Source organism: Apus apus, chromosome 20 (genome assembly GCF_020740795.1).
Source record: "Apus apus isolate bApuApu2 chromosome 20, bApuApu2.pri.cur, whole genome shotgun sequence".
NCBI lineage: Eukaryota > Metazoa > Chordata > Aves > Apodiformes > Apodidae > Apus > Apus apus.
In genome coordinates this window covers 936,369-964,321 of record NC_067301.1, presented here as the reverse complement: position 1 = coordinate 964,321, position 27,953 = coordinate 936,369, and the positions used below count along the sequence as shown (strand labels likewise).

The 27,953-nt window shown below is 50.5% G+C and overlaps 1 protein-coding gene across 1 annotated transcript in view; it reads right to left on the bottom strand.

The window, feature by feature from the left end:
* The window catches only part of MEGF6 (multiple EGF like domains 6), a 41,135-nt gene extending 16,615 nt beyond the window's left edge, over window positions 1–24,520 (bottom strand). Inside the window, exons 1-13 of the mRNA XM_051637426.1 lie at window positions 24,278–24,520; window positions 16,901–17,023; window positions 9,211–9,336; window positions 8,268–8,390; window positions 7,771–7,893; window positions 6,033–6,170; window positions 5,052–5,174; window positions 4,181–4,303; window positions 2,986–3,153; window positions 2,328–2,459; window positions 2,105–2,233; window positions 425–553; window positions 124–258 (exon numbers count right to left, since the gene is read on the bottom strand). Of these exons, the coding sequence (XP_051493386.1) occupies window positions 124–258; window positions 425–553; window positions 2,105–2,233; window positions 2,328–2,459; window positions 2,986–3,153; window positions 4,181–4,303; window positions 5,052–5,174; window positions 6,033–6,170; window positions 7,771–7,893; window positions 8,268–8,390; window positions 9,211–9,336; window positions 16,901–17,023; window positions 24,278–24,443 (1,738 nt within the window). The 5' untranslated portion in view covers window positions 24,444–24,520. The remainder of the gene's footprint in view (window positions 1–123; window positions 259–424; window positions 554–2,104; window positions 2,234–2,327; window positions 2,460–2,985; window positions 3,154–4,180; window positions 4,304–5,051; window positions 5,175–6,032; window positions 6,171–7,770; window positions 7,894–8,267; window positions 8,391–9,210; window positions 9,337–16,900; window positions 17,024–24,277) is intronic.
* Between the last annotated feature and the right edge of the window lie 3,433 nt (window positions 24,521–27,953).

Genomic DNA, 27,953 nt, shown 5'->3' with positions numbered 1-27,953 from the left:
GAGCCGGCAGCCCCTCATCTGAGTGACGAGAGCCGAGTCACTCTTAGGAGCTCTTCCCCAGGGAAAATGAAGCTCGGCGGAAAGAGGAGAGAAGGACAGGGATGCTCAGAGGAGGCAACTCACGGTGCTCGCAGCGCTTGCCGCGGTAGCCGGGCTTGCAGTGGCAGGAGCCGTCGCGGCGGTCGCAGTCCTGGGTGTTGTGCTGCAGGCAGCTGCACTCCTCCGAGCAGCCCGCCCCGAACGCCCACCGGGGGCAAGCTGGGCCGGGGGGAAAGAGCACTCAGCGACCTGCCAAGCCACACCAGGCAGGGGACAGACACCTTGCCACCCAGAGCTGGCCCTCTTCCCAGGGATGCTACCCAGAAAGGGTGTAATCCCAGAGCAGTGTCTCCGTATCCCGTACGAAAGGGCAGGACAAGCATACCTAGGTGGCAGAACCGTCCGTACAAGCCCGGGTCGCACAGGCAGGCGCCGTAGATCCGATGGCAACGACCCCGGTTGGCACAGTTGCACTTCTTCCTGCACTGCTTCCCAAAAAATCCTTTAGGGCACCCTAGTAATGGAAAGAGGTTTTTCTGGGAAGATGAGCCAACTTCAGCCTGTCGTTTTATTTCCAGCAGACCCCAGGAAAGCCAAACCAAACCCAAAGCTGTACAGCACCAGCAGTGAGCCTGGGCAAGGGGTGCAGTGAGTGCTGAGAAGAAGGCTGGCTTTTTTTCTGGCCAGGAATGTGCTTGTGTCTCTGTGCAATAAGGTGATTAGAGTTATCAGGTTCCCTGCATGAGCTCAGCACCCACTCACCTCAGTAGCCAGTCCTCCTGTCCCTGCACAGGGCACCCACCAGCTCTGCCACCCCTCAGCCCCACAAGGTGCCTCTAGGACACCCACCATCCCTGGCCCCCACTTGGAATTACACTGCTGGTTGTGCCCAAAACCTGCCCCTAAGGCTCTGGGAACTCAGTCTTTTCATACAGGAGAAAGTAATCCATGAGGCCATTCCTATTGATAAGTAACAGCCATATTTGCACTATTAAGGGAATAAAATTATTGTTCTTTCTCTGTTATGCTAAAGACCTTAATATTAGAAGCACATGGCAGACAGGCTGTGTCAGCAGAAAGCACCAGCCAGCATCTGTCCAGGCAGCACGTGCCTCTCCCATAGGATGAGAACAGCAGAGGGTTTCAGCAGAGGAAATGCCACCATGGGACAACAGATCGGTTCTTCATTGTTTATTTTAATCTTACCTTCCTGTTTTTCCTCTGTACCCCTCAATCACCTCCTTCCTACAGAAAGAAAATGTCGGGGTATCTCTTGCATTCATTTACATTCTGCCTCGGTCTCCCCCATCACTAATAGGTCCCATATGCTCCCAACCTTTTGTCTGAAGCCGTTTTGTCTGAATCTCTTACTGTCTCATTCTTGCTGTGTTTTTGGATTATGCCTCCCCTAGATCTTAACTCTTGGGAGCGAGAAACAAATACGAACAGCAGTGACACCTCCTTTGGGTACTTTGAGTAGCTACTGGTGTCACAGCTTTCCAGTGCTCTGGTTTGTCTTCAGCAGAAAACACCTCCATGGTTCTGTAAACTGAACATTCATTTTTTACATTCTTTTCTGTGTCTATCACTGAACGTTCAAAGAAATACAGATGGCTGAGTAACAAAGGTCTTCCAGTGCTAAGAGAAGATGTACTACCTGGAGCACTGCTTTGTGGATGAAGAGCCCCTTTTACCATCTTTTCTTTATTAAAATGACAATTTTCCTTGTGCCACCAGGTAACCCACAGAGACAGATGGAGCAGGGATGTGTCAGAGCTACTCACACTGGGATGGTTCAAGGAAAGAGCTGAAAGATGCTTTCAGTGAACTAAGGGTAACGTTTTAAGGCTTCAGAGAAGCACAACTGGAAGATCAGAGAGGGGCACCATAGCTGGCTGTAACAGTAATTTATCAAATTATGGCAAATGCTCATGGAGAGAAGCAGCGATGGGCTGGGGAACACCCTGTGCCACTCAGGAGCATTGCTGCTACTTCCAGGAGAACTTTTAGGGAGAAAAGCAAGTTGTGAGGCAGGCCCTGGTACCAGGGTACCACCCCTCCTTACCGTCCTGGCAGAGCTCCCCGGCCACCCCGGGCGGGCAGCGGCAGGAGCCGGTGGCCGCGTCGCAGGTGCCTCCGTTCTGGCAGCGGCAGCTCTGGCTGCAATTCCTGCCAAAGGTGCCGGCCGGGCAGGCTGGGAGGAGAGGAGAGAGGCAGGGATCAGGCTGCTGCAGCAGGGCAGGGGTGGGAAGGGCCCGCTCTGTCCCGCTGCCCGTGGCATCACTCACGCTGGTCACACAGGACGCCAGTCCAGCCGGCCAGGCAGGCACAGCCCGTCTCCTCCGCGTTGCAGGTGGCTCCGTTCTGGCAGTCCTGGCAGGTCAGGCTGCAGTCAGGCCCGAAGGTGTGCTCCAGGCAGACTGCAACGAGAGGAGCTGCGGGTGAAAAGCCTTCCCCAGGGCCTGAAGGTGTGAGCAGAGAAACCAGCAGAGACATGCATCTGTGCTGTAACACGGCTCCTGTGTACATAGGAAAGTACTTGACAAGTGGAGGTATTTAGTGTGGTTATGGTGCCTGGGGACATGGTTTAGTGGTGGACTTGGCAGCACTAGGTTAATGGTTAGACCTGATAGTGTTAAAGGTCTTTTCCAATCCTGGAAGGGTAATTAAACACTGGAACAGGCTGCCCAAGGAGGTGTTTAAAAGATGTGTAGATGTGGTGCTTAGGGACATGGCTTAGCACTGGACCCCGCAGAGTTGGGTTAATGGTTGAACTCAACAATCTTAAAGGTCTTTTCCAACCAGAACAATTCAGTGATTCTGTGTAAAAAGATTCTATGATTCTTGTGGGTAAGCTCACCAGACACAAATAAACCCAGCACATGAGATTAATTCCAAAGACTTCCAAGCAAAGCATGCCATTTACCACTGCTGCAAAATGCCTACCAAACTTTTCTGAAAGTGTGTGCTCTCCTCTTGCTTCCATCCCTTCCTCCTCTTCCTCATAGTCGTCATTGAAGAGCTGGGTAAACTCATCCCGCAGGATTGCCACGTGAGGGATCGGGCGGATAACGGGGTGCCGAGCATCCAGGGCTTCCACGGGGTCCTCTAGGGCTAGGGAAGCAGCCAGGGAGGTGACAATGTTAATGTGGGAAACAAGACATGATCTCCAAGAGGTGACTAGTAGGACAGAACCTCTGTAATGAGGAAGGGTGAGTATAAATATCTGCAGGGCTGGTGCAGCTGATTTGCATGGTTTGCACCACTGATCTCTGATATATTGACACTGCTAACTTGTCTGTTTGGTTTGGCTAGAATGGGCAGAGGCCAGAAGTGAGTCCAACATCTGTGGGAGAAGCTTTGATCTTAGCCTAGACAGACAGCACTGGCTCCTCAGGTAGCTGAGCTTCCCCTCACACCATCACCTTGAGCCCCTTAGTAATTCTTTGAGCTCCCAGATAAGTTAGTTCTTTCCTGGAAAATCAAACAAGACTGCCCACCTAACAAAATTAACCTGGGTTTTCCTTTTGGGAAGAGTGTCTCTCAGGTACAGCCACAGATCTCCTTCCCTTGCTGGGCAGGCAAGGGTTAAACCAGGCAATCAGCTCAATCACTTGCACCTTTGGGAGCCAGGGCAGGGCTGGTCAAGCCCTATAAAAACCAGGACAGGCAAGCTTCAGGCATTTTGTCAGAGTGAGGAGATGCTGAGGGCTGCTCCTCAGGGACCAGACCTTGGAATAGCTGTTCAGGGGCCTGGGCAATGCGGTGGGGTCACTAGATGGAGAGCTGGCTGCTCTACAAGTAAGTCGGGTAACAGTGTGCTTGGTCATGGGAGAAAGGCACTACCACTCAGAGAAGATAAGCCCATTGCTTCTCAAAAGGAAAAACTGAAGAGGCTGGTGACTGAGGAAAGGGTTCTGGTTCTTTGGTTCATGTGGGGCCACCACTGCAGACCAAGTGTAGCTGTGCTGGAAACCCCTGTGCTCCTTCAGAAAGTGCAAGGTGGCTGAAACAGGGAGAAGCTTTCCAGGGGTGGAGTGAGTCATTTCCACCACTAACAGCAGTAGGTGCTGTGAAGGAGGTGGTGTGTGGGACTAAGGAGCTCCTGGCTGGGCTGGCACTGCAGGGACCTTGCACTTACGGATGCAGCTCCTTCGGTCCTCGTCCAGTCTGTACCCAATCTCACAGCTGCACTGGAATGACCCCAGCTGGTTCTGGCACGTGTGTTCACATCCACCTTTATTGAAGGAGCACTCATCCACATCTGAAACACATGGGATACTCCAATGTAAAAGAAGCAGATCTATTTCTGCCCATAGATCAGCAAGCAGGCTGGGGACACCCTCTCTGGCAGTTCTAGGAAGCCACCTGACTCTAAAAACCAAGTGAGATGACCCAGGGAGCCCAGGGTTTCAAATACCATGGGCTGCGTTTCAGCACACATCTGACATTAACTGTGGAGAAGCAGGTGGGCAAGCTTGGTTCTTCACCTGTGAAATATTGTTGGAGAGTTTGGGTGGTGAGGACAACTCATGAGGAAGAAAAAAGCCCTGAATTCTTTATGCTAAGAAGGCAACTCATCAGAGAGCTGACAGGAAGAGGTGAGCTGGGAGGAACTGGAAACTGCTCGCAACCAGGTAGGACAATTTCTTGTTCTCTATATTGAAAGCTTGTGTTAGTCACTGTCTTGGCTGTATTTTACACAGGCACTTTTACTTGCCTGTGTGTCTTGGGTGAAAATGAAGGGTAATGTTTGCCTCTAGAGTTGGACATAAAGAGATTTCTGTGAATTAATGGAGTCAGACCTGGACCCTTTGAGATATCCCGGTTGGAATCCAGAGTGCTGAACAGCCCGGGTGCTGCTCCTCAGCTGTGCTGCACTAGAGCATGGGTTAGCATAGCCGAGTTGCTGCAATGATCAGCAAGCTGAGGAGGCTGAGAAGTGCAGGAAGCAGGGCGAGGGGAACCTGCTCCCTGTGAGTCCCTGCTGGCAGCTCAGGGCTGCTGCTCACCGTCACAGCCGCAGCCGTCCGTGCCCAGCCGGTACCCCGCCTGGCAGGCACACTCGTAGCCCCCGGGGTAGTTGTAACAGTCTTGCTGGCAGCAGTGGGAACCAGTGTCACATTCGTTGATATCTGAATAAAAAGCAAAGGGCCCTGGCTGTTAACACACATCTGGCTTTGCTGTGGTGACAGCGCTTGTTAAAGCTGCCCCGTGAGAAGTTGTGGTCAGCTTTCAGTGACCCACATCCTGAGCTTGTGTTCATGCTTTCCTCTTGGAATGTTATCAGGTCCTCCTTGGCAGTGGGCTCCCCAGCCAAGGGAGGAGTCCTGAATCCTAGAGGCCTGTGGGAAGTTAACTGTGATTTTCACTTCAAGATTGTTCCTGAAGTTTTCGTGTGCTTACAAACGGGGGTGATTCCACCCATAACACTGCCCGGGAGCACTACAGTGCCCTTCTGACTAGGGGGTTTGCTGCAGGGGACCCAGAGTAATGCAATATAAGGTGCATGCCTGCACTTGATAGCATTCACAGAGCTCTGGGTGCATTTCACCCTTACCTCTCCAGTAACACACCCTTTGTAGAAGCAGATGGGGCTGCACCCCACCTGGTGACTCAGCCTCATCACTCATTTAGTCAAATTACTCTGCTGCTTCCTCTGAGATAACAGGCAAGATGGGACATTTTGAGGATCAGCCCTTCTAGATGTAGGCTTATAGTTACCTGAGATGTGAATCTCTGCCAGTGCTGCTTTAGACCAGTTTCAGCAGGGAAACACTAACTAGTTCTGAAGTCACCATTTGCTGCCCAAGCACCTCTTGAGTGGAGGTTTGAGGATGTTTTCAAACAGAGCAATATCTCATCTCCTCTTACTTTCCATCTGTTTCTAGCCTTGTTAACCTGTTTGTGGTGCACACACAGAGGAAATCCTTCCTATCGTTGCTTGAGTTGTGCTTAGAAAAACAAGCCATGTACCTTTTCCCCTGCCTTACCAGTGCATGTCTTCTGGTCCTCTTCCAGCCGATAGCCAAAGTTGCAGGTACAGACTGGGCCTGAGCTGGTGTGGTGGCACGTGTGGGAGCAGCCCCCGTTGTTGGCCTCGCAGCTGTTCACAATCTCCATTTCTATCCCTGGAAAAGGTAGGAAAGGCTTCCAGGATTCCAAAACCAGGAAAATCCCTGGTTTGGATCCTGCAGAGTGCCCTGAATACACGGGCTGGCCCATGCCTTCCCTTGGGCCAGCTGAGCTCCTTGCACGTGCATCTGGTGTGCACAGCCCTGCTGAGGGCCAGAGAGATCTGGGCTGGGGAGAGGATGAAAATAGTTTTGTTCCCATTGCTGGGCTGGGAAGTGATGTACAAAAATAAACTGATGGATCCCAAGCAATGCCCTGGGTAGCCTCTTAGGGACAGACTCGTGGAGCAGGCTCTGGACAATCTCTGAGATGAACCAGACTGCAGAGAAAACTGCTCCCACTCCTGACAAGCTGCAGTGTGTGCTGCCAACCAAAAGTTGGCTCAGTTTTCAGAAGTACAGAGCTGTTCTAATGCCAGCTAGAAATGAGAGCAGCAGAACACAGCTAACTATGGAAACAACCAGATGCCTACAGCTAGAAATGTTACTGACATGTCAAAAATGGCAGGCACAAACATCAATAGCAGCCATACATCTTCTTAGCTTGGCAAAGTTTATGTAAACTTCAGTCTAGTTAATTAAGTTTTCTTAAACTAAAAGGGACTTGTAGCATGGAGTTTTGACTCAGCCCTGAACCTCAGGAAAACAATTTTTGCCTTCAAGAACATTGAGTTTTTAGTGTGTTCAGACCCGAGGAAGATGAAAGAAGGGGAGGCTGATGTTCCCCAGTGGACCTGTGCATGTCAAAACCTAAAGCTGTGCTGTGGTTGAAGACTATCTTCCAGATTTCACAACAGGAATACAGTCTATCTGTTCTTCCTTCTCTTATTAATGCAAGATCAGCCTCAGCTTGGCATAAAAGAAATGTACTAGAAAGGGCAGGGAGAAATACTTTTCATTTAAGAAAGCTACTTAATTCTACAGTTGGCACCAAAGAAGAGGCATTGGTGATGGTTACAGCAATGAGTCCCTACAACTGGAGGAGCCACATCAGAACACGTGCAGGGCTGGTGTTTTCACTGGTCCTGCTGTTAAAAGGGACCCTCCAGGGCTGGCATCCCTTACCAGGGCATCACTGGGAAAACCAAGACTAGAGCAGCAATAAAACTAAGCTTTTTGTCACCTGTGGGGGCCAGTCAGGTAGTGCTAAATGCTGATAGCTCTGCTTTGAACCGTCCCTGTTGAAGGGTATTAGCTCAGCAAAGATGTATGGACAGTCTGGCTCATTCTTGCATAATAGTGTTTATTTTCTTGATGGGAGCAGATGTGATCACTTCACTAGCTCAATTCCTTCTTCAGTTACACATTTGTGGCTGGCTGAACTCATCCAAGAAAGTCCCCAAGAGCAGGACTTGGACTATTTGGAGCCAAATAGCTCCAAGTGAATTGCCTAAACCAGCAAAAGTAGCTTCATGGTAACTTTAAAGATCAGACAAAGTTTTTTATCTTGGTGGGAGAGTAAACAGCCCCAAACCTGCTTGTGAAATTCTTCAGAGAAGACTGCTATAACTTGGCTCCACTGGGTCCCAGAGGACAGTGCACAAACACTTGCCTGCAGCAGCAGATCCAGGGGATGGGCCCTGCAGGCAATACTCACGGTAACATCTCTTGCCATCTGCCCCCAGCTCATAGCCTGGGTTACAGGTACACTTGAAGGAGCCACGAGTGTTGAGACACTGGTGAGCACACAGGGCTGCTCCAGTCACACATTCATTCACATCTGCAAGAGATGAGCAATCGATCAGCAGAGCAGCCTGAGCTATAAACCTTCTTTCAAAGGGACAACTGTTACTATTTTTTTCACCCTTTTCTTGCACCCTGAATTCTTCTCTGGGGTCCAGACCAACAAGTAAATGGAGTTAAGAGCTCAGAATTATAGTAAAGCTTCCTAGAAAATTGGAAGACATGAAACTTGAGTGTTCCACACAACTTGAGCAGGGCCCTTGCACAGATCTCAGCTGGGGGCTTTCCTGCCACCCCTCCAGCAGGTTTGTGCATCACTCCATTTGGATTCCCACACACTCCCAGTTCCCTGGATTGAGCTCTGCTGGTGAAACACTTTTCTCCCTGCCAGCTCTGCTGCAGGGCTCTTACCTTCACAGGCCTTGTTGTCAGGTGCCAGGCGGTAGCCGGGGTGGCAGTGGCAGCGGGCTGTGCCCCCCTGGTTGTGGCAGCGGTGCATGCAGCCCCCGTTCCTGTCAGCACAGGGGTTCCTCACTGCAGGGCCAAGCAGAAGAGGCAGCATTATTCCATACTAACCCTAGCTCTTATTGGCACTGTGCTCAGGGCAGAGCACAGCATCGAGCAGTTGTGCCTAGCAAAAGTCTGCAATCTGTGACAGACCATTCTCCACCAGGGAGCCAAGCTGGGCTGCTGCTCCCAGGCAGGAGGGTTTACGTGCTGTGAGATCCTGCACAGGGCAGGCACTGATCCTGGAACACCTTCCCAGCTGCAGCCTGGCATAGGCGTGTCCATACAGAGATGACAGAGCAAGTCCTAGGCAAGTTGGCTTCAGGTCCTCCTATGGAGACCTTTGCCAGTATCTGACCCAGGCAGATGCTACAAAACCCTACAAAGTGCTATATTTTAATATCCCAGTTGTTCCTTCTCCCTTAGCAACTTCACAGCTAAAGACTCTCCTCCTCCTACTTCCTGAACACCAACAGCCACGAATGAGCAGATTCAACTTCTGTTTTCTGTCCCCTTCAGTTTCCCTCCCTCCCACAGCCAGGAGCAGGTCAGCCAGGAAGCTGTCTGCAAGCAGAGGGAGAAGATCCCATCCCTCTGCACCAGCCTGCTGCTCCTTCCCCTCCCCAGGAGTGTGGGTGCCTTGGTGCAGCTCTGCTGCTGCTGGCCACGCTCCCGCAGCTCTCCCTGGCCCTTCCCAGCAAGCTGCGCACACAGCGATAGGACATGCGGAGGTTTTACTGGAAATGCCCCAGCCTGATCTGCTTGACATCTGTGCACGCACCGTCCAACCCCCCCCTCCTCCTCCTGCCCCTGAGAAAGGACCCAAGTGAAGCCCCCGGGGACTCACGGGCGCAGCTCTTGCCGTCCTCCCGCAGCTGGTAGTTGTGGCGGCAGCGGCAGCGATGCCGCGCTGGGCTCACCTGCACGCACTCCTGCTCGCAGCCGCCGTTGTTCAGGGCACAGGTGTTCACAGCTGTGAGGGACACGATGGGGACAGGACACAGACATCAGGGCCCTGCACTGGGCAAGGGCTGCGAGCTCATCCCAAGCCCAGGCGGGACTGGGAGCTGCAGCTCCTGGCCATGCCGCAGCGTTGCTGTGTGGCCTTGCGCAAGGAGCTCTGCTGCCCAAAGGATTTCAGTCAGACAACAGAAGGTTTTTGCCTAGGCTACAGCAGAAAACAGATCCTATGACCCAACATGTGGACTCTTTTCTCTTTACAAGCTTTGTTAATCATTAATCAGTCTTAAAATAGCCTTTTTCCCCCCCGCCTTGCTGTTCTTAGGTCTGGGACTGCTCTGCAGGATCAGCAACAAAAGCAGGATGTTAAACTGGAGATGGGGACACCTGGAAGGTGGGCAGAGCTTGCCAGCTGATTTTTACTTGGTTGCAGCTGTCTGGGAAGGCTGAACCTTGTTGTATCCAGGAGAAATCTGAGCTAGAAAATAAAGCAGGGAAGGACTTTCTGGAGAGGAGTTCACAGACTCTGGTAAATCCTGGGGTAATTATGTGTCTCCAGCGTGATGAAAGTCTCCTCTCAGACCACTGCCTGTCTCCTGAATTAGCTTTAATTGGTGAGCATCTCAAACAGAGACAGTTAGAGAGAGGTGTCCCTTATAGGAACTGGGTTATTGACTTTTAAAGTCTGATCTTCCTCTTAGGAAACACGGATGAGTGTGAAACACACCAGGCTGCACATCAAAGGCATGTGGGTGCCACAGGGCTAAAACCCAGCCCAGGCTGGGGTGGGACCCCAGAGCTGGTTTCCATCAGCAGAACAGTGTGAGGAGTTGAGGTCTCACACGTTTCTGACCTATTCTTCAAACTCCAGAATAAAATAATGTGCTGACTCTGAGGAATAAGCAGGCTGAAAGTCTAATGAAAAACATCTCTCCACAAACTAACACTTCAGGTAATCACAGTGCCCTCAGCAACCTTCTGAGTTTTGCTAAGCAGGAGAGCCTGGAAAGCAGATGCTAGTAAAAGTCTCTGCTTTTAAGAGGGTCTCCGAATCCCAAGGGAAGCTGGGTCTGCCCAACACCTGTGCCCAGGGCTATGGGCATGTTTGCAGTGGGTGGGTGGGCAGCACTGCTCTGCCAGCACCTGGTCACAGTATTCAAAAGAGTATTTTCTATAGAAAAAGTAATTTCATTAAGCCTCTCTTGTGTATTAGTGAAAAACAATTATTTGGCATGAGAGGAAAATAAAAGCCAAAATTGTGTGTGTGTGTGTATATATATATATTTATATATACATATATATATATTTTTTTTTTCCCCTGCAAACAGTTCCCTTGCATAAAACAAGCCTCAGAGTGGAGGAGCTCTCCCATTTTGAACTTTTAAAATCTAACTTCTCTTCGTATGCCTCTAATTAGCTAAACAACATTTTGGGGGAACAAAAGTGACTTCATAGGGTGGAAGTGCTGCCATGCACAACATATGGCTGGAGCAAGAACTGTCCGTTTATGTTAGCTGTGCTGACATTGTTTCCTTTAATCCATTTGGAAGGAAACAACAAAAATACTCAACGTTCCTGAAAAGTTACAGGTCAGAGTTACAGTACTCAGGCTCTAGCAGAGATGGGTGGTCATTTTAAGATATTCTGATATATTAAAGTGTTTAATAACATATATTCAAAAATATCTATAAATAATGTGTTTGTTCCTCTTGGAGTGTTGGTGGGTTTTTTTAAAGAATTAAAAAATTAAAACCATGCCAAAACATTCCTTCAGATGGGAAAAGTACAGGGCCAATGCATGACAAGCCAACACATCTTCCATCTAAAATAACCTCCCAGAACACAGTTATTCATATGAATTTGCAACCAAAATAGCTGCCCTCCTTGCATACCTCTGCAAGACAGCTTGTCAGAGTGGGATAAAATAAAGTCCATGTTTGTTTGATTTTTTTACCATGCAAAATTCAAGCAGATGGAAATCCTGCAGGGCTGGACACACCAGGCTTCCCAGCCACCTTGTCTCTCCATGGAAGAAGATGATGGTGTCTCTTGGGGTTGCTTTGGAGAGTGGTGCCCACCCCATACCCTCAATGCTGGGGTGAGGATGGAGTTTTGCAATGGCAAAACCTTTCCTTGAAGGGCAGAGAAACCATTAAAAACCTCCACATGCATGGCAATGCTGGGCTGCCATGAGCAGCTGGAGCAGGGTATGGACACCAATGGGAAGGAGACACGTTCCTGCTTCAGCTCATCCTCCTTGGCCAAGGTTGTTCAGCACAACCAAGTGCCAGGACTGCCTATACACATCTCAACTGCTCTGCAGACCACAAACAGAAGGTAAGGGGTGAAGCAGAGAGCACAGGGGTCTGGCTGAGCATTTTCTTTCCTCTTGTGCTTCTCTCAGCGCAGCTCCTTTGCCAGCAGATGTACTGCTGGAGATCACAACCCCATCTGAGCCTCCTAGTCACTGCACAGACTGATGGAGGGGCCAGTGCGTGCTGTGGTCTCAGCCATCGTGGGGCTGTTCCAGACCTCTGTGGGTAATGGGAACCAGAAATCCTCCTCTGCCAAGAGACTTGTGCAGGGGCAGAAGAGTCTGGCATCACTGGCTGTTCAGCGCCCAGTGCTGGTGTCACACATGCCATGTTGGGAGCAAAGCAACTGTGCCACGCGGAGCCACCCACCCCGTGCAGTGAGGGTCAGTTTTGTTAAGATACAAACTAATTCCATTTGTGAAGCCAGAATAAAAAGACCAAACAAATGAACCATCTTACAATTGTTTGGGGTGTCTTTCCATCAAAGCAAGGCTCTTCTAATTCTGGGTCTCCTTAGCTGGCTTCTTGCAGGATAGCAGCCAGCAGACCTCACTGCTGGCCTTGCTTTAATTACTGCTTTTTTTTTTTTTTTTGACTGTTTACAGAACCACTCTAAAAATATTTCCATTCCCAGATGCTTTCCTAGCCTAACATTGCTGTGACAACATTGCCAAATCCAGTGTCATCTTGTACATCGCACAGATTTTTGTAATTAAAGCTCAGACAGATTTTCCACAGATGATATTTCATCGTCTGCAAGAGGGAGGTTCCTTCCATCCCCTGTGTCTGCAGGGAGTGCAGTCCTGCTGAAAGATGCTAGCTCCTCAATTCTGACCCTCTCAGACCTGGGAAGTGGATAAAAAGGGATGAAAACAGCAGCCTAACACAGGAGGCAATAACTGCATGAACCTGGAGCACAACCTTACACTGCAGAGGTGGTGAGAGCCCTTCACTTGGTGAGACTGGGGCTCCCCGGCTCTGGCTGCTTGTCTTTCACATACCTATCACCTTTCCTTCAGATCCAATAACTTGCCTTCAGAAGCAATGAGTTAAGACCTTAAAAGCAACTGTGAGCAGCTGGAGCTGGAGCTGAGCAGGACTTTCCCTGGGCAGCATCACACAAAACCATCCAATCTAAGAAACTGCTGAGAAGGGTGCCAGTGGACAAAGAAAGGTCACGTTTTCTAAAACATGCAAGTTGTCTGTGCAACACACACAAATCAAAACCCTCTAGGAATGCACACAGCCCATTACCCTTCATGCACACAGCCCAAGCCCACACAGACCTTCACAGCACTGTCCTTCTATTCACTATACAAAGCGTTGCTATATTGGAGATTTCTTCATTTGAAGTACTCTTAATATAAACAGGGATACATCATGTAATCCCAAACTGATTTATTCTAACCTCAGACAATTTCCAGAAACATGTTGTGTGTTAATTCAGACCATCTCTCTCCCCTCCACAGGCCAACAAAAGCAATTGGCTCTGATTAAACTCTTTGCCTTGGACTGGAGTTCATCCCTCTGCTGAAGCAGCGAAGGACCTGAAGCCGTCAGCCCATGTGGTTCTGATAAAGAAAGAGGTGATTTCAGGACGTCCAATGGTTCTTTTTGTTGTCTTTCACTTTCAATAGAAATGCCTGCTCTTTTTCTCCCTCCCTCCTGTATGAAATTCACCAGTGACTGCTGTATTTGAACAACAAAGGTGCAACAAAAGCTTCTTGCACAACTGAGCTGCAGGCTATCCCAAGCATCAACAGTGGCTGCAAGTTGCTGCAAGACACAGAGAAGAACAGGGGAAGGTGGCTTTCAGGTATTTTTGGTGGTCTCCTGAGCCAGAGTGGGTCTGTGTCCAGGTTGACCCTGGAGAGCTGCCTCGGGAATTCGGGAGCCTCTGCGTCAGGCTGCACTGCCGAGTTGTTGAAGCCTTTGTGGGTTTTGTGGGGATTGGAAAACATTTAAAGAATTAGATCTGTGGTTTTACAGACCTTAACTAGAAACTTCAGGGCAATGGGCTTTTTCTGTCTCCAGCATGCTCCCTGGCTTGCCTTGCTGCTCACCAGGGCTGCCAGCAGCTGCGTAGAGCCCATCTCCAGTTGGACCCAGCTAGAGCATCCCCACAGCTCTGGAGGAGAGGGAAAGGGATGGGAGAGTCTGTCGCCAGTTCCTCTACCTTGAGCCTATTCCTTCTATTTAGTGGCTTTTTTTTTTGCTTCCTGTTTTTGCAGCACTGAGTCTTACCTGACCAGCAAAATTAAAGGATAACCCAACTTGAAGAGAAATACAGATTTTATCAGTTCACCTAATCCCTCAAAACAAACAAACAAACAACTTAGTTGAAATCAAACCATTGCCTCAGACTTCACAAGACACGTGGCTGAGCGAAATCCACCACTTCTTGCTGCCCTCAGCCCAAGAAGCAGCTGCCAGGCACTGCAATGTCCCAGCTCTGCCCCTTGCAATGGAGGTTACATGCCCAGACACAAACCCCTTTACTCTGACCCACGCAGCATCACTCCACAGCTCTGACTTTGCTGTACACTGCAACCACCAGCTCTTCCTAGGTATCAACCAAGGCAACAAAACCAGCTCTTCCTAGGTATCAGCCAACAACTATAAAGCAGCTCATCACTGGGTAAAGCTCAACCATCCAGTTGTACCCACAGAGGGAGGCTATTGTCCTGCTTCCCGTGCAGCAGCTGCTCAGCCTCTAAAAGCAGCTCTGTTCTGGGGCAGACCCTGTCACTGGGTCCCCACCACACTTCAAAGGCTGCTCTTGCTGCTTTCCACCATGCTGGCATGTTGCTCTCCCTGCCTGTTACAGCTGCCCTTAAACTCAGCAATCAGGGAGGGACAATCTGGAACATGAGCACGGGAGTGTGAAGGGAGGGAGCACAAAGTTTGCTGCAGCTGCCTGCGCCCTGCCCGCCCTCCCTGCCTGCTACCTCTTGTCAGGAACGCTGGCATAATGAGCCCCTGTCAGCTCCAAGATCAAGTTGGAGCAAAGCCTCTGACTTGGCAGTGTAAATATTTATGTAGACCGAGCACTAAAGGGAAGAGCCACTTGTGTGTACTTGTGGGAACACCACAGAGCACACGGGATTGCCACAAAGTGACCCAAACCCACCCTACAGAGTCCATAGGGGCAGGACACCAGGGACCAGGTGCCCAATGGGGCAGTCATGGCACCAGGCAACCTTCTGTCTGTGGGTGCACAGAAGGCAGCCACAAACAGAGGAGTAACTGCTAAGTCTGTGCTCTGCTCTGAGCTTTTACAAGAAAAATCAGTTTACTGCCACCCCTCTGCATGACTGGTTCAGCAGGCTGGTACAGAGCTATTGGGGAGGTGTGATAAACATACACACATAAATGCACATTTCTGTTACACGTGTAAAGAACAAAAGCCACCAGGCCTGAAGTGAGAAAGCCAGATCTTTAGCTCTGTTCTGTTGCTATTTTAGAAAGGAGTATTGGCCAACAATGCAGGGAGCGTGGTCGCTTGCCCTGCCTGCTCTGCAGCTCCTTTCCCGCTGCACTTTGCAGCTCAGGGGGGTACAGGCACGGCTGAACTAACACAGCTCCTGCCAGCCCCTTCCCCAGAGCCTCCAGAAACTGCCTGAGCTGCTCCTGGAGGAGATCAGATTTCATGAATAGAGAGCCCGAATTTTGGCAGAGGAATTCCGACACCACGCGCCTTATGGCAAATACAGGCTCACGAGTTTAATGCAAAGCAGGTTGGCAGTGCTGGGCACGGAGCAGGGAGCTCTGCCTGCCCCCATCCCAGCAGGAACGCTCTGCACACCCAGCCACACAAACAGGGAAGCCTGAAGAATGAGAGCAAATGACGGAAATTGCTTTTAAACCAGAGATTCCTTCCTGTAGTGATCCCTTTTATACTTTCTCTGGAAATCGTGTCCCCTTCTGGGGCTGACCCTGCTGCAAACACACCTTATTTCTTTGTCTCAGGTTTTACCCTGAGAGGCAATGGGGGCAAAATCCCTCTATGCCACAAAAGAAAAAAAAAAAAAAGAGAACTATGTATTATAAAGACAATGATTAGATGCCAGAGCACATGCACCCGGCAGCACTGTGCAGCCATCAGCACAAGTTCACACGTCAGTGCTGGAGCAGTGGGCTGGGAATGGGTGGCTTTTTTCCTTTTTTTGCCATCCTTTTGCTGCTGAATTTTTCCAGCCAAATACAGGGCACTCGGGGAACTTGCACCTCAAGGGTACATCTCCCTGCACTTGTTAGAGCCTCATCAGACAGCAGGGGCAGCTGTGGACAGATGTGCAGTTTGTGCTGCTCTGGGCACAGGGGAACCACTTCCTTGGGTGGCTTTTTTCCCCACTCACATCACCATTCCCAACTGGAACATGCAGGCCCACACAGTTCTTCCTAGCAAACTCTGAAACATTACTATATTCTGAGAAAAGAACCCAGCAAATGTTTCTAATGCCATCACCCAGGAATTCTTTCCACTTCTACGAAAAGATCCCTTAAAAAATGGAAAAATCTGTCAAATGAAGCTGTGAGGGAGAAGGGGTATAATAAAACCAACAGCAGCAGCAGATGCTGGGAGGCAGGCTCCAAGCTCCACCCCAGGCTCGAGGAGCCTCTAGTTTGGGGCAGGTGAACAACAACATTCAAGAAATTGGCCCAGAAATCACCTGCAAGCCCGACCTGGCACCTGAACTGTAACGTCTGGACACGCACCAGCCCAGCAGAGCCATGGCCAGCACCTCAGGGAAGAGGTTCCAGATTATCGTGGCCACCATTCCACACACAGCCCCATGTGTTGTTACCTGCCTGTCACACCTCGTGCCAACCATGAAGAGCAGGGAAATAGTTGAGGTGGAGATGAAGATTGACTGAAACCTTTTCGTGACCTAGTTTATGTATTAGTCCTGAAAATGCCACATCTGGTGCACTCTGTGTCAAAAGCAGAAGCACCAAAGCACTGTGAGTTACTTCTCCTGCACCAGAGTAAACCAAGGAACTGCAAACCAGTCAAACTTGTACATGTCCACACTGAAGAGCAGGAAACACCATGAAGCCAGTAATGGAAACTCATTAGGAAAGAGGACCAGGATGCTACGGAACGGAGGGACAGGCCACCCGTCACTGTCACCTCACGTGCCCTGCCCAGAGGACGGATGGGAGGGGATAAGCCAAGCATGTCCACATTCCGTGGGCGATGCCCCAGGTACTGGTTGCAAGGGACGTGCAGCAGGAGTGCAGGGTGTGAGCTGTCCTTACCCAGGCAGGTCCTGCCGTCCGCGTGCAGGCGGGAGCCGGGTCGGCACTCGCAGTAGAAGGACCCGAGGGTGTTCACACAGCGGTGCTGGCAGCCCCCGTTGTGGACCTGGCACTCATCCACATCTGCAACAGAGGAAAGGGAAGAAGGAAACAAGTTCAGAGGAGCGGGCAGGATGGGATCTGCAGCGAGGGTTATTTATCCTCTGTTGACGGACTCCAGATTTGAGGAACGAACGCAGAGGGAACAAGGCAGCCAGTGAATGCTGTTGAGTCAGCCAAGCTGTTTAAGAAATGTCAAGGATGGAACTGCTGTGCACCACTGGAGAGGGGAGACACTCCATACCTGGAGAAGGCTGTTGCAATGGATCAGTTGTATGACTGGCAAGGATTTGTTCATAATTATACAGTACTTAAAAACAGAATGAGTTCCAGCTTGATCCCCAAATACAAAAGGCTACAAATGGTGAGGCTCTGCCTGCAGGTCCCCAGCTGTCTCCTCCAGTCTCCATCGCCAGATCAAGCCTGGCAGAACAAAGGCAGCATTCCTGCAACAAGGAATCTGCTTGGCCAATACAACTGAGCAAGCCCATTGCTCTCAGTAAAACTACAGGCCCTCGAACAAAAGGCAGCCTCTGAGCCAGAGAAACCTTCTGCCAAGTGCTGAGCAATCTTTCAAGAGCTGAAACAGGAACTGGCCCATCAATTCTGGGTAAAAAAAAAATCCTGGTTTTATTATCAGAGCTTCAAAACCAGAGAGCTGGATGGCAGCATGTCACAGAAAGGGAGATTCAGTCCTGTTTCACTGGCCTTGCATCACCTTTAAGTGCTGGGAATCACTTCCAGAAGTGAGAAGAAATGTAGAAGTGCTCAGGGCGCCCAGCTACATGGTGCTAACTAAGATGTGTATCAGAAGCTTGTCAGAGGCAATTTCAAGTTTCTGAGACACAAGGCTCCTTCATCTGGCTGTAATTAGAAATAATCAGGATGTTTGTGGTGTAGCTGTGCAGTTCCCTCATTCCTGCTGTTTGTGTGTGTGCACGCACAGGGACACTGCCCTCCAGGCTGGAAGGGACCACAGGTCTCCAAGCAGATGAAGGAACAAGATCACATTAATATCAACAGCAAAAAAAAAAAAGCCAACCAGCAATTCCTTTTTCATTATGGAGAGATGAAAAACTTCAGTAGCTTTGGGTCTGGAAGCATTTCTGTGCACTTCCTTCTGCATTTGGTGAGACATGTTCAGCCCTCCCCACGATTTCCCGCTGCAAAGTGCAGCGGGTCAGGGGAGTGGCAGGACCAGCCCGAGCCCAGCTGTGAACTGGCACCCTCATCACTAACTGCTACTAATTAGATAAAGAAACATTTCCCCAGTGAATCACTGCAGGGCGTTGCCCTGGACTGTGTCTTTGCAAGCCAGAGGTGCAAAAACCTGCCGGGGGCCCCAGCCCTGCCCAGCGCCCGCATCCTGCTCCCCTGCCCCAGCATCACCCAGCTCTGCCAGCTCTGCCACTCCCACCGGGGGGGAAAGGGCATCAAAAACCACGGGAAAAGGAGAAATGCTACCTTGACTGAAGCCAAGGCTAAAACTGTCCATTAATTAGATTAATTTCACGTTCATCAGACTCATTGCCAACAAGATCAGTGAGCAGCCAGCAAACGGACTGGGTCTGGGAAGGAATGGGAAGCAAAGTGGGAAAGGGGATGTTTGTTTGGCTCAGAGCTTCTGAGCAACACAGTCATAATAAAAATGTTTGTTGACTTGGAATACTTCTGAGCTTCTCACTGCTACAAAGTTAAATCCTAAGGATCAGAGCACATGAAAATGCCCCTTTCTGTCCTGGTGTTGCCCAGTGAACCCACAATCCTGCCTTCTGACCTCCTGCTGCAGTGGCTCCTTCTTCCCCAGTATAACTGCACCCTTCATTAACCCAGCAGAAAAGGATAATTTCTGTAATGTCAGGCTTTTGCTTATTCAGAAGACTGTAAACTCCTCCCATGGACATTTTAGATGGCTTTGACATTTTCCTCCATTTTTTCCCAAGAGACTTGACTTTAAAATAAAGGAAAAAGAATAGATTTTTGAGGTGAAGCAGAAACTTAAAAAAAAAAAAAAAAAAAAAGTGATGCTCTGCAAAGAGAAACCCAAATCCAAAACAGCTTTTCAGGGAAGGGAAAAAAAAAAAAAAAAAAAGCAGTGGTATGAATCTGAGATGCCAAAGAAACCCAGCTCAAATAAAATAATTTTCCTCTGTGAAGGCTTTACATGATCTGGATGCTTTGGAGCCTCAGATGATGCACTCACTGCTCCACAGAAGGGCAGGAAGGCAGGGAGAGCAACACTGGGACTCAGGTCCCCTGAGCCCTTCCTCTAACAGCTCCTCCAACCCTACAGCTCCCCAATGTCCCCACAAACCTTGAACTTGGGTGTTCTGGTCTGACAACTCAAAGAGGACATTGCCCAGAGTCCGTGGCCAGGGCAGTGACCTGACACTGTGTCACCCAAAGAGTTTGGACCAGGTTTCATACTTTGCATTTCTGCTATTTTTTCCTTTTTAAAACGTCTCTCTGGGCAGAATTAGCTATTAATACACAGAATTGGCTCTGTTCAGCTCAAGAACAGGAAAACTGGGGTTTGGGAAGATTTCTATATAGAGTAATAAAGTTTTTTGGTCTGCATTTAAATGACTATTCCACTGCTTCCCTTCAACCTTAATCTGAAACCACAGAGAATTTACTGTCCAGAAAAGTTAGTGATGTGTTGAATAAACTTCTTACTTTCACCCCATTACTCATACCCAGTAATTACACATCTCCTCTCTTAATATCTCTTCTTCTCTCTTTGTATTTTCCACCCTGTAAATCTCTGTGATTGCAGGGGGCTCTCCCCACCCCAAAGCCCTGTCCCACCTTGGCCATGGAAAGCAGCCAGTGCTGCCCCACGCTCCAGCTGTAAGAGCACCCACCACCTTCCCAGTGCCCCCATCACTCCCCATGGGACCCACCAGGTCCCCTTCTCCCTTCTGGAGCCTTGCTTATCTCCTGCCCTAGCAGAGAGATTGTTGAACAGATGCTACATGATGCTGTGCCCAAAATAAAACCTCCCCCCCTGCCAGGAGGGCAGCAGGGTCATGCCCAAAAAATATTAAATTTGAGTCTTGGGAAATAACACAACTCTGCAGTTTGCCCAAACAAATTCAAACTCTGGTGTGAGCACACAAGGAAAAGAGGCACCTCCAGGGCAGATGCTTTGCAGAGTTTGCATTTTCTGCATTTTTCCAGCTCTGGGCAGCCCTTGCCCTGCCATGCCCAGGCACCAGGATCTGTCCTGCAGCCCAGAACTGCCCTCCCACACCCTGGGACAGATTCTGGAGTACAGAGGGAGGAAGGTGGGAAGAGCTGCAGTTCCCAGTAGGATCTGTGTTGGAAGGATCTCAGTGGGATCACTTGCATTGTCCCCAGGGATAGTGGCAGATCCACCCTCAGCAGCTGCAGCTCTGACCTACCCAGGGATTTGCCCAGGAATATAAACCAGGAGGCAGCAGGAGCTGCTTGCCAGGGCCAGGACAGAGCATGACTGGGGAGGGTCACGTTGTCCTTGGTGCACATCTTGGCAGTACAAAGCCCTGGAAAGCTGCACGATGCTCTGCAAGATGTGGTTTGTGGCACAGGGAGCTTATTTTCCTATTGGAGAGCTGACAAAATCTGGTTGAAATTAATATGCCAAAGAAATAAAATTAGAAGCATACAGGCATCTCCTCCTGACTCTGAGCAACCCAGAGCCACGTCAGGACAGAGCACTGAGCCCACGTGCCTGCACGCTCTGCTGGGCTGGTGTGGATGGGGCAGGGGCACCAGCTGGTCCCACCAGGGCTGACAGGAAAACTGAGTGGAGACAGAGCCTGGGAGTGGGACCTGGGCAGAGAAACTTCCTTATGGAGTAAGGAAACCAGAGTTCATGTCCTCATCCAGAAGAACACGGGGCTTACCCCAGAATCAGCTGATGCTCTCGTCAGCCTCTTCCCAAACAGGAACAACCCATCAGATCTCAGACACTGGCTCCATGCACCAAGGAGAGTAATGCTGTAGTTGGATGTAGGGAAGATGAACACAGGACCCAAAAAGAAAGAAGGCTGCAAGGAGACAGCTGTGGCTGAGTGCACTCAACCTGACCACGCACTGGTCCTTTGAGAAGAAATGCTATGAGCTCTGTGTCAGAGGAAAGAAAGTGGCAACAGCAGCTCTGCAAATTACTGAATATTTGGTACAGAGGCAGTTTATCTCCTCTGAAAGGCTGAGGAGAAGGAAATGGATCCCAGCTGGAAGCACAAGCAGGAGATTCACCGCTGAGGTTCACTCTGGCCAGACAGCAGTGCCAGGCTTTAATCCCTGCTGCAATTAGTCTGGATTACAGAGCTACAGGGAAAAGGTTAATTAAAATCCATCAGATGAGCATGTGTGGGATTTAGCAACATTATCTTTCCAGTACCAGTTTGTTAAAGCTAATTCAGCAATTTTCAGAAGAGACTGGAAGGAGACAAACCAAGAGAGCAGCACGCTGGACGGCCAAAGCTGAAGCTCCTTGGCGGTCAAAATGCCTCCACACCCTCAGTTTTCATCTTGTTGTAAAACAGGAATTTGGGAAAGCCTTGAAAGGTCTTAAAGAGCTTAAAGAGAGTTATTGGGCTGGCATTCCTTCTGCTGCAGCCTCTCCTAGACAGACAGCAGGTCCCTGCAGCTTTCCCACACTACCTGTGCTCCCTCAACAGCAGCAGTTTCTGAAGGCACTTGAGGAACAGATCAATTGGTCTGACAATAACCCCATGAAGTGAAAACGTATCTGGGAGCTATTTTGCCTCAGTCACTGGCTTTGTCCTCAGCTCACCTTCTATTGCCTCCAAGCACAGCAGCTGAGAGTGACCCAGCTCTCCTCCGTGCTCACATTTCTGTCTCTGGATGCTGCTGATGATTAGAGGTAGAGCAGAGGTGCAGGTAACAACAAGCAGACAGCCTGTTCTTGATGTGCTGCTACACTCACACCTCAGACTTTCTTCCGGACCTTTGTTTTATCCCCTCCTCTGTGCAGGATGCCATTTGGGATTGAAGATGTCCCTGTGCAGAGGGACACTGGCTTGGTCCCTGGAGCTGGGGATGGTACCAACCCATGGAGATGTTATTGAAGGAGCTAATGGAAACCACATAATCAAAGAAAAGTGACCAGCTGTGCTGCGTGCTGTGTCCTGACATACTTCAGAGGATCACAGAGAGGATACCAAGGTGTCAGCTCCACTTCACTGTGACAATTTAATGCAAGTCCCCAGCAGATCACAGTGCTCTGTCCTGTAAAGGTTGGCTGCACAAGGCCAAAATCCACAGCAACCAGCCCTCTGACATGGGGCTCCAGCAGAGCACTCTGCACACAGGCACTCCAGACCTCAATGAAATGTACTATTACACAAAACACCTTTTCATTCTCCATTCATACAATAAAACTGCAGATGAAACACTTCCACAGCACCTGGTGCCTCACTCTGAGCTGGCTGGTGGAAGGAACACGGAGAAGTGAGCAGTGCCTGAGCTGGCAGAGTAAAGCAGGACATGGTGTCCTAAAATCATTACACAGGCAAGGGAACATCTGCTACTACCTGTTGAGGGGAAGCTCAAGCTGCAAGGGAAAACTAATCAACCAAACCCACAGCGATCTCAAGTTTAGCATGAGCAACCCCTCTATGAGTGTTTCCTGTGCCTTGCTTCACACCGGTGGGTGAGGGGATGGAGGACAGGGGAAACATCTGCAGGGACCCCCCCAGCATCTCACCTCAGGCCACATCTCCTGAGCACCTACTTGCTTGCACCCAGAGCCAAAAAATAAAAGTTTCCTGAAAAATTATCTTGTACCAACACCCACAGAGCAAGGTCAGGACAGCATCTGCAACAGAAAGGGCTGGTCCTGCCAGAGGAGGGAACCAAGGTGCTCACCCAACCAGCCTTCACCCCCCCATCTCCTGGCTCTGCCAAAGGTAGCACTCAGAGGAAAGGTTCTTCGAGATGCAACATGGCAAAAAGTCACCTGTTCTCAGAGGTAGAAAGAGAGAAGTGTGTTTTTCTTGGTTTGGGGTTATTTGTTGTTGATGTGAGGTTCTCAGCGGGGTGAGCCCGAGACCTGTGTAAGCTGGATTTGGTTTGGTTTATTTTGTAACCTGCACCTACTTCTTTGTAAAACATATGGGAATGTTAGGCATAACTTTAGCTTACTTGACAGATTTTGGCTTGCAAATGTCCAGATATTCACCCTTTTCTGAAGATAAATAAAACCAGGCTCCGGGAAAAGGGGCCTTAGACTGACAGACTTGTCAGCAGATATGTTGGGTTTTTTCCCCAAGCTCAGAGCACTTGCAAGAATAGCCAAAAGGCCTGGGTGAAGTCTGATCTGAGTTTGAGATAAACAGCTGATCTATAAATACCAAAACAACAACTCACCCCATTTCCAAAGGTCTGGCACATCTCACAAATATCCTGATTTCACTTTTATAACCAACTGCTTGGGGCATTACTTATTAGGATTATCTCATTATGAGAAAATGCATTCCTTGATGTCTCCATTACTCACAAGCATCCCAAGTCTGCAGTGAACTTCATGTGTTCTCCACTATTTCCTAAATCTTCAGGCAACCACAGACTTCATCTGCCACTCATCAGCTGCACACACAGGGAGGAAGGAGCAGGTGGGGGGGCCTCTGTGAGTGCTCACAGAACTTACACCTCACTCAGCATCCCCACCTACCATCTCACATAAGCCAGTGCACATAAACGTTCAACAAAAGCTGTTGGAAAGTGGCTGAAAAGGATTTATAGCCTCCTTGCCGTGCCTGACCAGTGCAGCAGAAACCTCGTGCAGGACCCCACTGCACGATGCTCCCACAACCCAAACCCCCGAAGTCTCCCAGAGAGAAAGGCAGATTTTTTTTCACGATAAAACAGTCTCACATTTCAGGTATTGCCCTGGGCCAAGGTGAGAGTCTTGGGAACCGAGGAAAAAACTGACCAACCTACCCTAACCAAACGCCTCCGTTCGGTTTGAGAGGCATAAAGCAGAGCAGCCGCCCGACCGAGCCACACAGCGGCACAGCAAGGATGGAAGGGAACGCGGTTCTGCCCCCTGTGCCAAGAAGGGACTCAGCAGAACAACAAATCTGCCTCAGCCGGACCGTGTCTGGAATAACGCGAGGTGAAGAACCCAGGCAGAGGTACAAGCCAGCTCACCGGTTTGTGACCTTAGCCGGGGACTCGCACCCGGCAGCTCAGTGACCCGCCTGCCGGGGTCAGCCACCCCTCCCCGGGGGGAGCAGAGCCCCCCAGGACCCCCGCCCGGGCACTTACCTGCCCTCAGCTCGCCGTGCCCGGCTCCGTACCCCGCACGCCCCAGGTAGCAGGGGTAGCAGTTTCTCCAGAGGTAGGGGTAGTGGCTGCCAGCGGCGCCGGGGATGCTGCCCCAAAGCCCGCAGCACCAGAGCAGCAGCCACAGCCGCCCCGGCTCCCGGCCCATGCTGGAGCCGCTCAGAGAGCGGCCGGGAAACCCCGCAAAACGCCGGGTCCCGCAGCGCTGAGCAGGAGCGGTGCCGGGCTGCAGGAGCCTTTGGGAGGGGGGGGGCGGGCGGAAAGAAAAAACCGCCTCAAAAGAGCCCAAAAGCGAAGGGGAGCGCGGCGGGGACGCGCGGAGCTGCGCGGGGCGGTGCGGAGGAGCAGCTGAGCCCGGGGCGGTCCCGCCCCGCACCCCCCGCACCCCCCCGCAGGTAGAGCCGGGCCCGGCCGGGATCCTGCCTCCCGGACCGGGATGATCCTGCCTCCCGGACCGGGATGATCCTGCCTCCCGGACCCGGCTCCAGAGCCGCCCAGCCCGGCGCATCCCCCGGGAGCGGCGGCCCGGACGGGCTGACCCGGCGGGGCTGCGGGGAGGGCAGCCCCGGGCACAGCGAGCGGGGCTGGGCTTTCCCCAGCCCGGCTTTCCCCAGCCCGGCTTTCCCCAGCCCGGCTTTCCCCATCCCAACGCTCCAGGCTTGGGGAAGAGAGGCTGGAAAGTGCCCGGTGGAAAAGGACCCGGGAATGTTGGTCGACAGTGACTGAACATGAGGCAACGTGTGCCCAGGTGACCAAGAAGACCACCAGCACCCTGGCTCGTACCAGCACTGCTGTGGGATGTTCAGCCTGGAGAAAAGGAGGCTGAGGGGAGACCTCCTTGCTCTCTGCAACTGCCTGAGAGGAGGTTGGAGCGAGGGAAGGGGAGGGTTTGGTCCCTTGTCCCAAGTTACAAGCAACTGATCAAGAGGAAATGGCCTCAGGTTGTGCCAGGGGAGGTTTAGATTGGATCTTGGGAATAATTTATTTCCCAAGAGGGTTGTCAGGCCCAGGGCAGCTGTGGAGTCCCCAGTCCTGGAGAGACACACAGATGTGGTGCTGAGGGACATGCTTCCAGCAAACCCCAGGATACCCGTGTGGAACAACATGACCCTCCAAAGGTGAGGGACCTGCTGCAGATTTACCTGCACAGCCCTTGGGGATGCAGACAAAACCCCAGCAGAACCTCCACCATAAAGTAAAACCACGTATTTGCCCAAAATATGTTGAGCAAATGGTCAAAAGTGGTCATTGATGGCCAGGCTCCCCCAACCCCAGCACCTGAGCACACCCCCAGTAGCCCCCCTGCACCACCCTTACCCACAGGGAGCCCAGTCACAGCTGCTGGGGGAGGCAGAGGGTGAGAGCAGGGCCACCAGGCACCAAGCCTCACCTCCCACCCTCTGACTTCTGCAAGTGGCCACTCAAGCACCAGGCTGTGTGCACTGGCTGGGGAAATCCAGCTTCTCAACTAGAAAGCAAGGGCCCTGCCAGGCCTTAACTGAGCTGCAAGAGAGAGCTCCTGCCTAAATCTTCACTGGGCTTCTCTTAAAATAATTTAAAAAGAGAAATCTTCACCCACAAGTTTCAGCTCGGACAAGGAACAGCCCCTGTGGCTGCTCCAAAGAAAACCCTAATACTACAGCTTCCTGGAAGGCCCAGCCTAGAATTTTATTTTACCTTTTTCATTAAACAAGAAGTAAGAATAGCTTATTGGATTTTCCAGAGGCAGGCTCAAAAGCCTCATTTAACTTTCTGGAATGTTTTGAAACAATGTGCTTGCAGGGTTGAGCTGGGGGAGAGCAGGGCCTGCTACTTTGAGCCGTTTTCACAGTATTATTTGGCTGTAGTAAAATTCCAAATTAAAACTTGTGGTTTAGACTGCAATGAATAGCATTCCATGAAAAATTTTGAAACACAGAGAGGAGCTGAATCCAGGAAGAAAATAACAATTTCAGGCTATTGCTGCAGCAGTTTCCAAAGGAAAGTGGACTCTAGTCACGAGTCCCCTTTGCAGATCCTTCCAAGCAAGAGCAGCTTCTGAACACTTCAGAGGCCACTTCAGATCATCTTAACATTCACAACAGCCCACATGCTTCTCATTAATAATTTAACAAAAATATCTGGGCTCAAAATTTGTCAGTTACTTTGTGGAAAAAAAAAAGATGTGAGCTTTCCAAAAGATGCCGCAGAAGTGGAAGCAGTGGGACCTGCTGTGCCCCAGCTGGTGCTCCCCCTCTGCTCACTGCCTGGTTGGTCTGCCAGTCCCTGGAGGAGATGCTCGGCTCTGTGGAGTAAGGATGTGGGGCAGAAGAGGAGGAGAGGAAAAGCAGGAGGGGTGTTACTGGGGGGCACCAGAGGTGACCCCAGGGGTTGCCCTGTGGTGCTGCTCTGCCACTTGCCCGCACTCACACGCTGCCATCCTGCTGGAAGCCACTTCTAGATTTACTAAACACTTCACCTGTTTAAAAATAGCCCATTGGCAGACGTTAGGAATTGTCAGTGCTGGCCTGGGTCAGCTCCCTGGGAATCCTCCCCAGAGCAGGGATGCTGCAGCCATCACAATGGCCAGTGTTGACACTTCCCCTGTAGATGTTTCCAGCCGTGTTGACATGCAAAAATGAATGTTGCCACAGAGCAATGAAAAATAGTTCAGACTGACTTCCTCAGCTCAGTAATGTTATTAAGACATTGTCTACATTAAATTAGCCTTGCCTGGGACGCAGATGAATCACAGCAAGCACAGCTCTCCAAGTGACTCCCTCACTCCCCAAGCACCAGCAAAAGGGACCTTTCCGTGGCTCCATGACCTGGAAATTCCTGCTACTCGGGCACATGCAGCTCCCAACAAAGAGCACTCACTCCTTGCTCTGGAAATGAAGACTAGCACAGCTGCTGATGCTCAACAAATTATGTGACAAACTTGTTCAACCTCCTGTTTTCTTAGACTGCTAAAAAAACCCAACGATGAGCGGCTCAGACGTTTCCAAAGGGCTCGTGGTACAACACCTGTATCAAAGGCACATCAGGCTTGAACATAAACTGAATCCTGCTTATGTCATAAGTTATGCTTGGCCAGGTTTGAGCCAGCTCGAGCTTCCTTGTCACCTAATTTACTTTGGCTGATTAAGTACTAAGAGTTGGTTTGAGTACAGTAACACATTACAATCAGCAGCAAGTCGTTACTGCTTCCTGTGCAATTAGCTGGGAGAGCATTCACGTCCAGAGGGGTCTTTAAAGAGGGACAGAGCTGGACTGAACCCGTAACTCTCATGGAATTTCATTCACTTCAGGCTTAGCAGGAACAAATTCTCCCAAGAACCCAAAGAAATTGCAGCAGACAAGATGGTACTTCACAGTTCAATGGTGTGTTAAGGCCTGGAGTTAATTGATCCCTGCAGAGACCCAGGTCAGCCAGTCTAGGTAAGTACAAGTGCTTGAATCTTCATCCAACTCTCGCCCAAACCCTGAATCAAGTTCTTCTGACATTTTAGAAAGGATTCTACACTTAGAGGGAACAGCTGGATGGAGAAGATGAAACAGTCCAGGAAAATGCAAGAGGCTGAGGCACAGGGTGTGTGGTGATGGGGTTCAGCACAGCCCCAGCCACCACCTCAGGTGACATTTAGAGAGCAGATGACACCTCCCTGGTGGAGACAGG